Here is a 15,639-nt window from a genome sequence, read left to right as displayed (position 1 = left end):
CCACTGGCGTAGAGCAGCCATCTTTTGAATGAAGCGACTATATAATAATAATAATAATAATATGCCATTTAGCAGACGCTTTTATCCAAAGCGACTTACAGTCATGCGTGCATAAATTTTTGTGTATGGGTGGTCCCGGGGATCGAACCCACTACCTTGGCGTTACAAGTGCCGTGCTCTACCAGCTCTACCAGCTGAGCTACAGAGGACCACAGCTGACCAGCTGACTATCTCGTCACAGTTTAGCTAGGGGTTAGTACAGACAGTCTACAAACCAATTCTCCAGTGAATCTGAGTTGCGGTTAATTTAGCATTAGCATTACACTAGCACATCACATTTCAAAGACCTGTGGTGTCCATGTTTTTTCAGATATCAACACCAAACTTGGTACATATCTTCATGGTCATGTGGTCAATTATCTGTACGAGTTTTATTTGATAGTTTGGCTGATAGAATGAATGTATAGGCATTGGAATTTTGAGAAACAATTCATCAAATTGAATTGGCTTGTTAATCGGCCATCTTATGACATAGCAATGTTTTCTTCGCAATATAGTTAGGAGCATGTAGACCAGTGAGCACACATTAAATCTGGTGTCAAAAGGATGTTCCTAGGACCCCTAATAATCATTCAATTAAGTTTTAACCAATGAAGATTACTTTGAACACTTTTTTACCAAATTCAACAAATAATTCCAATTACGTTCAACCCGAGTGAATATAGATATTATCAACATCAATAATCCCAAAATAGTCAAATGATCCAATCAAATAAACAGACCTATGACTGCTGGCCTCATCATGGACAAAATACATCAGTAAAGATACATACAGTTTTGATAAAAGGCTACAGATATACAATGCCAGCATGCGTTTGCACCCACATGTATCGACTGTACTGTGTGTGTAAATAGGAGTGCCTTTGTTTACAGTATACGAAAATGACTTAGTACTGGGACTGTTTCTCAGGACCTTCTTGAAAATGGGACATCTCATGGGTATAATCTTGTCCTTAAACATCTCAGTATATTGATTAATACATGTACATAGCTGTGTGTGTATGTAGAAACAATACCAGTATAAATGTGTACTTCATCCTGTGCGTTCATCAGGGTAAACTCACCGACAGGATCTGGTCTCCCCTCCGCAGCTCTCCGCTCAGGTCGGCGGGCCCTCCCGCCAGGATGAAGGAGACAAAGATGCCCTCTCCGTCCTCCCCGCCCACGATGTTGAACCCCAGGCCAGTGGAGCCCTTATGGAGGACCATCCTCCTAGGATCCCTGTACAAACAGGTCAGATAGTACATCAGCTCAGCATCCGAGTCCGAGGGGCTTAGCATCTTGACTGTCCGTCCGGGAGAGAGAAGAAGAAAGAGAACCAAGCAGTGCAGATGCGTGGGCACGTAGAGCGTACAGGGTGCAGCACGGAGATGGCAGAGACCCAAAGGGGGATTGTGCTCTACTTAGATCATTGTCCCATTTCTGGCTGGTTTCCTGGAGACGAGGAGCCTGCACATGAGCGTAAGGGGACAAGTGTGCACGCACACGCACGCACACACACACTTCCTTACACACAGACACGTATGAAGACAGAGAGCTAGCCTCTGCCACCAGCTCCCACTGGAATAAAGTCAAATAGGAATCAGGACATTCTGAGGACACCTTCCCCAAGGACTCTTTGGAGAGATGAGACTGATTTTCCCTGCAGTTCCACCAATCTACTGTGAATGGAGCACTGTCTCTGTCAAACCAACACAACATGTAAAGCTAGATGGTTCTGAGTCGCTTGCCAGGTCTCTTTTTGAGTTGCTTGACAGTAGGAGTCTAAGTCTAAGGACAGATCAAGTCTGGAAATCAAGCTATAGAGATGGATAGAAATGTATTTGAAACAGCTCTGGTTCGTATGTATCAAGTGTCTCCGAGGAGGAATGCTGATCGAGGATCAAGTCCCATGTAATCTTATTCAATGTGATCTAAAAAAACATGTGTGTGCAATCAGCACACACCTTTCTGAAGGCACTCTTGGTACAGTGCATTCAGAAAGTATTCACACCCCTTGACTTTTTCCACATTTTGTTGTGTTACAGCCTGAATTTAAAATGTATTACATTGAGATGTTGTGTTACTGGCCTACACACAATACCCCATAATGTCAAAGTGGAATTATGTTTTTCACATTTTAAAAAGTTTTATTAAAAATGAAAAGCTGAAATGTCTTGAGTCAAGTATTCAACCCCTTTGTTATGACAAGTTCAGGAGTAAAAATGTGCTTAACAACTCACATAATACATTGCATGGACTCACTCTGTGTGCAATAATAGTGTTCATGATCTTTGAATGACTACCCAACACATACAATTATCTGTAAGGTCCCTCAGTCGAGCAGTGAATTTCAAACACAGATTCAACAACAAAGACCAGTGAGGTTTTCCAATGCCTCGCAAAGAAGGGCACCTATTTGTAGATGGGTAAAAGAAAATAGCAGACATCTAATATCCCTTTCAGCATAGAAAGTTATTAATTACACTTTGAATGGTGTATCAATACACCCAGTCACTACAAAGATGCAGGCGTCCTTCCTAACTCAGTTGCCGGAGAGGAAGGAAACCGCTCAGGGATTTCACCATGAGGCCAATGATGACTTTAAAATAGTTACAGAGTTTAATGGCTGTGATAGGAGAAAACTGAGGATGGATCAATGACATTGTAGTTACTCCACAATACTAACCTAAATGACAGCGTGAAAAGAAGGAAGCCTGTACAGAATACAAATATTCCAAAACATGCATCCTGTTTGCAATAAGGCACTAAAGTAAAACTGCAAAAAATTTGTCAAAGCAATTAACTTTATGTCCTGAATACAAAGCGTTAAGTTTGAAGCAAATCCAACACAACACATCACTGAGTACGAAGCATGGTGGTGGCTGCATCATGTTATGGGTATGCTTGTCATCGTCAAGGACTAGGGAGATTTTTGGGTATAAAAAGAAACGGAATCGAGCTAAGCAAAGGCTAAATCCTAGAGGAAAGCCTGGTTCAGTCTGCTTTTCAACAGACACTGGGAGAGAAATGTACCTTTCAGCAGAACAATAACCTAAAACACAAGGCCAAATATACACTGGAGTTGCTTACCAAGACGACATTGAATGTTCCTGAGTGGCCTAGTTAGAGTTTTGTCTGAAGTCGACTTGAAAATCTACGGCAAGACTTGAAAATGGCTCTCTAGTAATGATCAACAACCAACTTTACAGAGCTTGAAGAATTTGTAAAAGAATAATGTGCAAATATTATACAATCCAGGTGTGCAAAGCTCTAAGAGACTTACCCAGAAAGACCCAAAGTTGATTCTAACATGTATTGACTCAGGGGTGTGAATACTTATGTAAATTGATATTTCTGTATTTCATTTTCAATACATTTGCAAAATGTTATAAAAACATGTTTTCACTTTGTCATTATGGGGTATTGTGTGTAGATGGGTGAAAAAATAAAATAATTGTATCAATTTTGAATTCAGGCTGTAACAACGAAATGTGGAATAAGTCAAGGGGTATGAATACCTTCTGAAGGCACTGTAGTTGCAAAGCGAGGCACTGTGGGTTGTAAATTCCCTTAGATTTTTGTGATAGGGCCTAACACTTGTGTTACATTAGATCGCCATCTACTGGAGGATTAAAGGAACACTTCACAGATTTTTTACTTCATATTTTACTTCATATTCATTATATTCAGCACCACCAAGTATCTACATCTGAAAATGGCACATTTGAATATGAAGTAAAAAATCTGTGAAATACTTATTTAAAGCACTTGGGTAAAGCAGTGGTACCCAAACAAGGTGTGTCTCAAACAATTTGTGAAATAAGGTTAGGTTATGAGATTGTCCGAGCATGGTGATCGTTGTAAGCTTTCCTGTAATAAAAGGCCTACCACGAATTTCAACCGTGACACTACAGAGCAGTAATGAGTGTGTAATGATTCTGTTGCAAAACATTTTGTCTGTTGCAAACGAGAGTTTCTATTGAACAAATTCAGGTAGGTCCCGCCCTGTTTCGTTTGCTCTGATTGCTTCGGTTTGGTTCTTAAACGGTAAATGGTTTCCGTAATGAATACACCCCAGGCAAATTCAAATCACCCCAGGCAAATTCAAATCTGGACCTTGAAGGCAGTTCCACTGCTGATTTAAATTATTTCCCTCTAATCAGGGACTTAGACCTGGGACACCTGGTGTGTGCAATTAATTATCAGTTAGAACAGAAAACCAGCAGTACTCCAGACCTCCAGGCTCAGATTTGAATACCCCTGCAATAGAGCACCTATAAAACATAATACAGCATGTAAAGTACAACAACAAAACCATGACACTTGTTTTGGTATACAGCTTGTTTTGGTTTACAGCTTGTTTTGGTGTACAGCTTGCTTTTGGTTTACAGTTTGTTTTGATATACAGCTTGTTTTGGTATACAGCTTGTTTTGATATACAGCTTGTTTTGGTATGTATACAGCTTGTTTTGGTTTACAGCTGAGGGATGGTCGGAACGGCCCACCTGCCAGCACCCAAAAGAGAATTGCTTCCAAAATGTAACACCAGATGGCATCTGAATGTCCCTTAATGTGGCACAAAGGTTTAAACTGAACTTGAAATGCCGCCATGTATTTAAAATCTTCTTAATGTAGCGGATAATATTGGTTGGAAATTATATTAATGGAAATGGGTATATATACATGTTTGTCTTTCTGTCATCCTGGGCTCATTCACAAAGAATCTCAGACAATCCTGAGAGAATACTCATGAACTGTGCTCAGACCAGCTTTGAGTATATAATTGAGAGGCATTATCAGCTAAGACAATGCGCATGGTTGACCCCCTTGCTAGGAAAGAGAAGCTGGTTTCACTCTCATTGGTAGATGCACCCTTTTTAAAGGCTATTGAGATGGACAAGTTCTTATTGGACAAGTTCAGGTAGTCCTTCCCGTCTCTGCAGTTTTCTAGTGAATACGACCCTGATAACACAATGCTTCTGTGAGAATACACATGGGATTTAAGCCAGGCTTGTTAATAAATAATTACAGTGGGCCCTCAACCTCCCTCTGTGTCCCTAAAGGCCCCCTGTGACAGCAACACAGCCAGCTGCAACCCAGTGATATGGAGAAAGGGATGGTTAGGCAGCTGGAGGCCCACGGGAGGCCATTCTAGGCTAGCATGCAATGAGGTAGCCAACAATCAAAATGCTAATGCTAACTTGGTTCTGTAATATCGATTCAGCACACCTGCAATAGCTAATAGACGATTGCGGCACCACGGCAACCACAGGCATCTCAACGCAATCATGTGGGCGAACGGGAAAACAAACAAACAGAGAAAGCTCATTGTGAATTCCACCTTTCTCTGGATAAGCTCAGACAACCAATCCCGTCCATGCATTAAACACGCTCGATGATATGCCGGTCTCTTCTCACCTCCAATTTCTTTCATATCACCTTTTGTTAGGCTCGCCCAGAATCTTTATACTCATACAGGTCCTTTGATATTAAAGTGTTAAAATATGGAAATATTGTTGGGAGAAGTAAACTGCCATTTTGAATACAGACTGTTGGGTAGGTTGCTTAAATATTTAAACTGTCCAGAAACGTTTATTTTCAACCTTCATGCATTGACAACGCTGGTCAAAATGAAGTTGCATTATTTCCATTGGAGTTTTGATAGAGACAACCAGACTGTACATAGAACATGCCCATGCTATCTAAGTACTTGTGGTTAAGCAGTTCCCACTCAACCTACTCAATTTACAGTAGAATGAGAGGTGAATACATCACACTGGGCACAGACGTCAGTTCAACATCTAGTTTTGATTTACATTTGGTAGTTTTTTCGACTAAGGTGAATTCAACAAGAAATCATTGGATAAGGTAAAAAATAAATACATACGAAATTCCCTTACGTTGATTACTTTTTGCAAATCCAATCAGTTTTCCACGTTGATTCAACGCCATCACATGGATTATTTTGGTTGAAATGACATGGAAACAACGTTGATTCAACCAGTTTTTGCCCATTGGGTTAAACCCTTTGAGAAATGATTGGAACTGCATACCCCCTTGCATTCTAGAGGAAAAGGTTTTTAAAGAGACAGTTTGATTATTTCCTGCTACCTCTGATAAGTCAAATGACAAAAGCACAGCTCTCAAGGGTTGTAATTGGATTAGAAGAATGAAAGTGGCAGTGCACTCAGCTAACAACATCGAGGAAATGCCCCCCCCCCCAAAAAAAGGGTGACATGGCAATCCAAATAACATTGTCTATGTCCCAAATGGCACCCTATTCCCTACATAGTGCACTACTTTTGACCTGCGCCCTATGGGCCCTGGTCAAAAGTAGTGCACTATATAGGGAATAGGGTGCCATTTGGGATGTAACCACTGCCTTCTAGTTAATAAGGGTTCAGACAAAGAAGTGGTTATGCCTACCAATGAGCAATTAGACAAAATGATCCTCTGTTTTTATTACATACTAAAATGTTCTGGTATTCTGTGATTGTGAGATTATTGCTAAGTCTCTGTAAAAGGAGAGAATAGCTAATAAAATAATAATAATTAAACTCAGGTGGACTAACTGAAACTCTGATATCCTGATAGATTGGCTCCGGGGTAAAGTTACCTCTAGGTACAGATCTAGGATCAGCTTCCCCTCCCCCAATCCCAACCTTAACCATTAGTGGGGGAAGTGCAAAACTGACCCAAGATCAGTGTCTAGGGGCAAATTCACCCTACAGTACATCAATCGATTCTGTCAACTACCCTTAACCTATCAATAAAGGCTTACCATTTGATGGTTCTCTAATGCATCTCAGTTAACAATGTTTGACATGTCAGACATATCAAGTCATCAAAATGAATTCAATATTGAGTCGGCACATCCAGAACAAATCTATGAACATCATTCCATCCCTACTTGTCATTTTAAATCAGAGAAGCATTTGTGTGGCACATATGTGCACAATACAACTGGTGCGGAATGATGCCAAGTAAAGCTACAGTATATTCTGACAAATTGTTGAAAGAAACAATCATCCGATTTCCAAAATCATATTTTGGCTTCATCGACATGGCCAGAGCTTGATAAAGACCTACGGTAGAGTGCTTCAACAGCAAATAAAACAACATACGCCATTAATTTTAACCACTGTCGATGCCTACATAAGTGTCAGCATAGTTTGAAATTACTTGCATAATGAACAGCAGGCTTATTCATTGAAAGATGAAGTAGTCAAGGGACTCCAAGTAATGATGCAGAGAGTGCCAAGTCCCAATCCAAAGACATTAAAACCAGTAGATGGTGATAGCTCTGACATCATCCACGTATTTCTATGGAAAACTCCCAATGGCGCATGAAGCCGGAAGTATTTGAATTTGAAGCGCGCCATATTACTGAAAAGGGCTGAATGGCACCAAACAAATCGCTAAAGATCATGGTGAAAGTGGCTGTAACTAGCAAAGGATCATGGTTGATGAAGTCATGTTCATTCTGCCTGAGAGACACTTGAAAAGAGCGTGTATGAGGGCGTGAGCCTCCTCGTAGCCTGCCAGCCCGTGATTGGTCTGTGTCAGCACGTGGTCCTGTGTTGTTATGATTCTCGACTGTCAGATAGCTAGCAACAATGACAAGAAGCTGTCATGTGGGGAATCGTAGGTTCAGCTCGTTGTATCTTGTTATTGATGTCATGTCTATGCTAATATGGCTCAAAGCTGCTTGCTAAGCAACAACTGTAACGATGTATTTGAGAGACAATAAGAGCTCATTGTGCAAATGTATTTATGTTTTGAATAAACATTGAGACGAAATATAGTTTACATGTTATCCACAATCTAAGCCAACCCCGTCTGTTTTTCCCCATAGTTGTATGTCAGCAGTTAAGCTTTCAAGATAAAACACTTTCAGTAAAAAGCAAAAAGAGTGGTGAAAACTTAACTGCTAATCTAGAAAACCTAACTGCTGGCATGTACAATTTTTGGGAACCATATCAAAACACTAAAGATGTTTTTTTGAGTAAAGTGATACTTTAACCGCCTTAACCTTCAGTGTACACATTTCTGTTCGTATTGCATTAGGTTGGTCAAATTTGAACAATATGGATGACGCTCAGACGGCTCAGTTGAACTCATCTGGTCCTAACAGCATCCACAACAGTATGAAAAAATGTATGCACTCACTAACAACTGTAAGTCGCTCTGGATAAGAGCGTCTGCTAAATGATTAAATGTAAATAATACCTTATGCCTTATTCATGAATGCCATCACACTCATCAGCTCTGCTGATTGTATTCATAGATACGCTGCTCATGCATAAATGATAAACAAGATGAAATAATAAAAAAGCCCTGCACAAACAAGATAAAGAAAGCAAAGTGCTATTAATAGGAGAACAAAGACACAAACTTGTATGCTTACCACTAACGGAATCTTGATAATTATCATATAAAGTGGCACCTCAATACTTATATTTCAATTGATGAAAAAAAGTATACTGCTGTTCTTGTTGATGTTTTAATATGTAAATTATTATAACTCCCATGGAGGCCAATTAGGAATTACTTGAGTTTTCATAAAATAATGCAGATAATTGAAATTCTAAACAAACAAGCAAACATTAACGAAGGTGAAGGCCGTCCTGACCCAGAAGGAAAATAGTGCTTGGGGTTTCAACTACAATGTGTTTAGGGAGAGCTAAGAAAGAGAGATATACATTTAAAAGAAATCTCAGATAGCTTGAGAATATCTCTAATATCTATGACCAGTGCAATCACCACTTGCCCCTTAACGCTACGATCACACCAATGGGCAAAAACACATTGAATTAACATTCTAGCAACGTCATATTTCAACGTACCTAACATTAAACGTCAATGGAATTCTTTGTTGGCTTTGCAAAAAGTATGAATGCGTTTAGGTGTTGAGTGCGTCTAAAACCATTCAACCGAAGTAAAAATTATCCATGCTGACTTCCAGAATTTCATTGAATAAGTCCTTCTGACAGTAGTTGCTATAGGCTTCAACAAACCACTTCCAAAACCACATTTACCAAATACCCTGATGCTTTTCAAATAAAAAACGTTTATTTTGAACAACATTGCCTGTGCTTGCGAAAGATAAGGCCAGCAGGTTTGGACTAGATCAGACCCCTTTGAGAGAGAAGATTCACATATACATTTTACATTTTAATAATTTAGCAGACGCTCTTATCCAGAGCGACTTACAGTAAGTGTATTAATCTTAAAGACATATGAGAATTTTGGAATGTTGTTTTGTTTTGTCACAAACTGGCAGCAAGTCAGTTGGCAATGCAATCGACACAAACATTTTAAAATGTTATAACTTTCAATAGACTCATAATCAAAGCCAGCCTAAGTGTAATACTTTTACTGAAAAAGAAACAAATAACGATAATAATAAACGATTAAAATAAACATTATCATTCAAGTCACACTTGGTGCAAGGCAAGTCATGTCAATAGCAGAGGTGTAATGGGGACTGATGGGGAAATGTGGAGACCGACGGGCCAATCACATACTTTGAGAGAGAGGATCAGACCCCCTTGAGAGAGAGGATCAGACCCCTAAGAGAGGACCAGACCCTTTAGAGAGAGAGGACCAGACCTGTGGAGAGAGAGGATCAGACCCCTTAGAGAGAGAGGACCAGACCCCTTAGAGAGGACCATACCCCCTGGAGAGAGAGGACCATACCCCTTGGAGAGAGAGGACCATACCCCTTAGAGAGGACCATACCCCCTGGAGAGAGAGGACCATCCATACCCCTTGGAGAGAGAGGACCATACCCCTTAGAGAAGACCATACCCCCTGGAGAGAGAGGACCATACCCCTTGGAGAGAGAGGACCATACCCCTTAGAGAGGACCATACCCCCTGGAGAGAGAGGACCATACCCCCTGGAGAGAGAGGACCATTCCCCTTGAGAGAGAGGAAGCTCAAGGGAGGAGAGTCATGCAGGCTTACAGAGAGCCAGACCTTTGGGAACGAGTGAGTGAGAGAGGTAGTGAGTGAGTGAGAAAGTTAGGATAGGAAGAGAGTAGGGGCATGGAGTGAGAGGGAGGAGAGGCATGCACTTTGGAGCAAGAACTTTCGGAACGAGTGAGTGTCTGAGGATAAGAAGAGAGTAGGGGCATTCCATGCAATACCATGCAAAGCTATGCCATGCAGCGGGTAGAATACCTGGTGATCTCGAAGTCAGGGAGCAGGCCTAAGTGATAGTGAGGGAAGGGTATGGAGTGGAGGAGGCTTTTGTCACACTCCACGGGGGAATAGTGGCGGGGAGAAGGTGCTTTGTTCACAGTGCTGTAAACTGGCTCAGGAGGCCTGGTGGGTAGGAGAAAAGAGCAGAGAAAGTGGTTAGTACAGACACAGAGAGAGAGAGAGAGAGAGAGAGAGAGAGAGAGAGAGAGAGAGAGAGAGAGAGAGAGAGAGAGAGAGAGAGAGAGAGAGAGAGAGAGAGAGAGAGAGAGAGAGAGAGAGAGAGAGAGAGAGAGAGAGAGAGAGAGAGAGAGAGAGAGAGAGAGAGAGAGAGAGAGAGAGAGAGAAATAACACCTATGTTGCAGGAGTGAAAAAGGAAAGAAGAAGCAAACCTTTACTTGGTTTATAAAGCATGTACATGTGCACTCAGGTTTTTGTTGTTTTAAATGCAAAACATCTACAGAATTTGAATTCCACTTTCCAGGGTAAAATATAATCAGCATTCTTCCACCCCCCATGCTGTGGCACAGAGAGCCCTCCTGCAGTCTTCCACTTATCTTGGTCTTACACAACAAGATAGCCTTAGCATTAGTGCTCTAGTGAGTTTTCCATCCGCTATATCTTTGAGACTAAGCAAAAATGTAAAAACTAGTTTTTAGTATGAACCAAAGTGTTTTGAACCATGATAGTACCAGGAAAGGAAAGCCTACTACGAGGTGTATGGTGCGTTAGCCAGCCACATATCGGAAAAAAACTTTATTCATTAATGTAAAATCCGAAAAACTTTAAGCTTAATTTCTTTATTTTTATCACTGATTTTGTCAAAGGGCATTCAGAGTACATTACTAAAGCCTTTTCAGGGCAAAAAAGGTTACTTTGAACAGAAACACTGACATGAGAACTGTAAACAGGGATGCAAACTCAGACAGATATATATATATATTAAATGTGCTGTCTGAGTTTGCATCCCTGTTTACAGTTATATATATACTGTACCAGTCAAAAGTTGACACACCTACTCATTCCAGGGTTTTTCTTTATTTTTATTATTTTCTACATTGTAGAATAATAGTGAAGACATCAAAACTATGAAATAACACATGGAATCATGTAGTAACCAAAAAAGTGTTAAACAAATCAAAATATATATTTTATATTTCAGATTCTTTAAAGTAGCCACCCTTTGCCTTGATGACAGCTTCATGAGGTAGTCACCTGGAATGCATTTCAATTAACAGGTGTGCCTTCTTAAAAGTTACTTTGTGGAATTTATTTCCTTCTTAATGCGTTTGAGCCAATCAGTTGTGTTGTGACAAGGTAGGGGCGGTATAGAGAAGATAGCCCTATTTGGTAAAAGACCAAGTCCATATTATGGCAAGAACAGCTCAAATAAGCAAAGAGAAATTACAGTCCATCATTACTTTAAGACATGAAGGTCAGTCAATACGGAACATTTCAAGAACTTTGAAAGTTTCTTCAAGTGCAGTCACAAAAACCATCAAGTGAAATCTTGCGACTTGTGACGGCCGGCCGCCCAACAACATGCCCGCTTGACCCTATCCCCTCCTCTCTTCTCCAGACCATTTCCGGAGACCTTCTCCCTTACCTCACCTTGCTCATCAACTCATCCTTGACCACTGGCCATGGAGTTGCACCCCTCCTCAAAAAACCTACACTCGATCCCTCCGATGTCAACAACTACAGACCAGTATCCCTTCTTTCTTTTCTCTCCAAAACTCTTGAGCGTGCCTTCTCTAGCCAACTCTCCTGCTATCTCTCTCAGAATTACTTTCTTGATCCAAACCAGTCAGGTTTCATGACTGGTCATTCAACTGAGACTGCTCTTCTCTGTGTCACGGAGGCTCTCCGCACTGCTAAAGCTAACTCTCTCTCCTCTGCTCTTATCCTTCTAGACCTATCCGCTGCCTTTGATACTGTGAACCATCACATCCTCCTCTCCACCCTCTCCGAGTGGGGCATCTCCCGCGCTACTCACTCTTGGATTGCGTCCTACCTGACAGGTCGCTCCTACCAGGTGGCGTGGCGAGAATCTGTCTCCGCACCACGTGCTCTCACCACTGGTGTCCCACAGGGCTCAGTTCTAGGCCCTCTCCTATTCTCTTTATACACCAAGTCACTTGGCTCTGTCATATCGTCTGATAACCAGGTGGCGAATCGCATCTCTGCATGTCTGGCAGACATATCAGTGTGGATGTCGGATCACCACCTCAAGCTGAACCTCGGCAAGACGGAGCTGCTCTTCCTCCCGGGGAAGGACTGCCCACTCCATGATCTAGCCATCACGGTTGACAACTCCATTGTGTCCTCCTCCCAGAGTGCAAAGAACCTTGGTGTGACCCTGGACAATACCCTGTCGTTCTCTGCTAACATCAAAGCGGTGAACCGATCCTGCAGGTTCATGCTCTACAACATTTGCAGAGAAGGACCCTACCTTACAGAGAAAGCGGTACTGGTCCTAATCCAGGCACTTGTCATCTCCCGTCTGGATTACTGCAACTCGCTATTGGTTGGGCTCCCTGCCTGTGCCATTAAACCCCTACAACTTATCCAGAACGCTGCAGCCCGTCTGGTGTTCAACCTTCCCAAGTTCTCTCATGTCACCCCACTCCTCCGCACACTCCACTGGCTTCCAGTTGAGGCTCGCATCTACTACAAGACCATGGTGCTTGCCTACGGAGCTGTGAGGGGAACGGCACCTCCTTACCTTCAGGCTCTGATCAGACCCTACACCCAAATGAGGGCACTACGTTCATCCACCTCTGGCCTGCTAGCTCCCCTACCTCTACGGAAGCACAGTTCCCGCTCAGCCCAGTCAAAGCTATTCGCTGCTCTGGCACCCCAATGGTGGAACAAGCTCCCCCACGACGCCAGGATAGCGGAGTCACTGACCACCTTCCGGAGACACTTAAAACCCTACCTCTTTAAGGAATACCTGGAATAATATAAAGTAATCCTTCTTCCCCCACCCCCAAAATAAATACAATTAAATAAATTAAAATAAAAAAGTGGTTGTCCCACTGGCTATCATAGGTTGAATGCACCAATTTGTAAGTCGCTCTGGATAAGAGTGTCTGCTAAATGATGTAAATGTAAATGTAATGTAAGTGCAATGATGAAACTGGCTCTCATGAGGACCGCCACAGTAAAGGAAGACCCAGAGTTACCTCTGCTGCAGAAGATTAGTTCATTAGAGTTACCAGCCTCAGAAATTGCAGCCCAAATAAATGCTTCACAGAGTTCAAGTCACAGACACATCTCAACATCAACTGTTCAGAGGAGACTATGTGAATCAGGCCTTCATGGTCAAATTGCTACAAAGAAACCACTATTAAAGGACACCAATAAGAAGAAGAGACTTGCTTGGGCCAAGAAACACCAGCAACGGACATTAGGCCGGTGGAAATTTGATATTTTTGGTTCCAACCGCCGTGTCTTTGTGAGACGCGCTGTGGGTGAACGGATGATCTCCGCATGTGTATTTCCCACTGTAAAGCATGGAGGAGGAGGTGTTATGGTGTGGGGGTGCTTTGCTAGTGTGATTTATTTAGAATTCAAGGCACAATTAACCAGCATGGCTACCACAGCATTCTGCAGCGATACGACATCCCATCTGGTTTGGGCTTAGTGGGACTATCATTTGTTTTTCAACAGGACAATGACCCAACACACCTCCAGGCTGTGTAAGGGCTATTTGACCAAGAAGGAGAGTGATGGAGTGCTGCATCAGATGACCTGGCCTCCACAATCACCTGACATCAACCCAATTGAGATGGTTTGGGATGAGTTGGACTGCAGAGTGAAGGAAAAGCAGCCAACAAGTTCTCAGCATACAATGCCTTGCGAAAGTATTCACCCCCCTTGGCATTTTTCCTATTTTGTTGCCTTCCAACCTGGAATTAAAATTGATTTTTGGGGGGTTTGTATCATTTGATTTACACAACATGCCTACCACTTTGAAGACACAAAATATATTTTGGGGTGAAACAAACAAGAAATAATACAAAAAAACTGAAAACTTGAGCGTGCATAACTATTCACACCCCCAAAGTCAATACTTTGTAGAGCCACCTTTTGCAGCAATTATAGCTGGAAGTCTCTTGGGGTATGCCTCTATAAGCTTGGCACATCTAGCCACTGGGAGTTCTTTCCATTCTCCAAGGCAAAACCGCTCCAGCTCCTTCAAGTTGGATGGGTTCCGCTGGTGTACAGCAATCTTTAAGTCATACCACAGATTCTCAATTGAATTGAGGTCTGGGCTTTGACTTGGCCATTCCAAGACATTTAAATGTTTCCCCTTAAACCACTCGAGTGTTGTTTTAGTAGTATGCTTAGGGTCATTGTCCTGCTGGAAGGTGAACCTCCGTCCCAGTCTCAAATCTCTGGAAGACTGAAACAGGTTTCCCTCAAGAATTTCCCTGTATTTAGCACCATCCATCATTCCTTCAATTCTGACCAGTTTCCCAGTCCTTGCCGATGAAAAACATCCTCACAGCATGATGCTGCCACCACCATGATATACTGTGGGGATGGTATTCTTGGCGTGATGAGAGGTGTTGGGTTTGCGCCAGACATAGCGTTTTCCTTGATGGCCAAAAAGCTCAATTTTAGTCTTATCTGACCAGAGTACCTTCTTCCATATGTTTGGGGAGTCTCCCACATGCCTTTTGGCGAACACCAAACGTGTTTGCTTATTTTTTCTTTAAGCAATGGCTTTTTTTCTCGCTACTCTTCCGTAAAGCCCAGCTCTGTGGAGTGTACAGCTTAAAGTGGTCTTATGGACAGATACTCCAATCTCTGCTGTGGAGCTTTGCAGCTCCTTCAGGGTTATCTTGGTCTCTTTGTTGCTTCTCCGATGAATGCCCTCCTTGCCTGGTCCGTGAGTTTTGGTGGGCGGCCCTCTCTTGGCAGGTTTGTTGTGGTGCCATATTCTTTCCATTTTTTAATAATGGATTTAATGGTGCTCCGTGGGATGTTCAAAGTTTCAGATATTTTTTTATAACCCAACCCTGATCTGTACTTCTCCACAACTTTGTCCCTGACCTGTTTGGAGAGCTCCTTGGTCTTCATGGTGCTGCTTGCTTGGTGGTGCCCCTTGCTTAGTGGTGTTGCAGACTCTGGGGCCTTTCAGAACAAGTGTATATATACTGAGATCATGTGATAGATCATGTGACACTTAGATTGCACACATGTGGACTTTATTTAACTAATTATGTGACTTTTGAAGGTAATTGGTTGCACCAGATCTTATTTAGGGGCTTCATAGCAAAGGGGGTGAATACATATGCCAGCACCACTTTTCCATTATACATTTTGTAGAATTTTTTGAAACAAGTTATTTCTTTAATTTCACTTCACCAATTTGGTTTATTTTGT

The 15,639-nt window shown here is 42.0% G+C and overlaps 1 protein-coding gene across 4 annotated transcripts in view; it reads right to left on the bottom strand.

Moving 5' to 3' along the window:
- LOC311142979 (disks large homolog 2) overlaps nucleotides 1–15,639 on the bottom strand; it is a gene marked incomplete at both ends in the record, with an annotated part of 224,674 nt that overhangs the window by 35,915 nt on the left and 173,120 nt on the right. For all 4 annotated transcript variants that reach the window (XM_084178760.1, XM_084178762.1, XM_084178761.1 and 1 more), the window contains 2 exons: nucleotides 1,125–1,332; nucleotides 10,227–10,370. In XM_084178760.1, the coding sequence (XP_084034886.1) occupies nucleotides 1,125–1,332; nucleotides 10,227–10,370 (352 nt within the window). The remainder of the gene's footprint in view (nucleotides 1–1,124; nucleotides 1,333–10,226; nucleotides 10,371–15,639) is intronic.

This window comes from Coregonus lavaretus (genome assembly GCF_964263955.1).
Source record: "Coregonus lavaretus genome assembly, chromosome: 15".
Taxonomy (NCBI): Eukaryota; Metazoa; Chordata; class Actinopteri; order Salmoniformes; family Salmonidae; genus Coregonus; species Coregonus lavaretus.
This window is presented reverse-complemented; position numbering and strand designations above follow the sequence as displayed.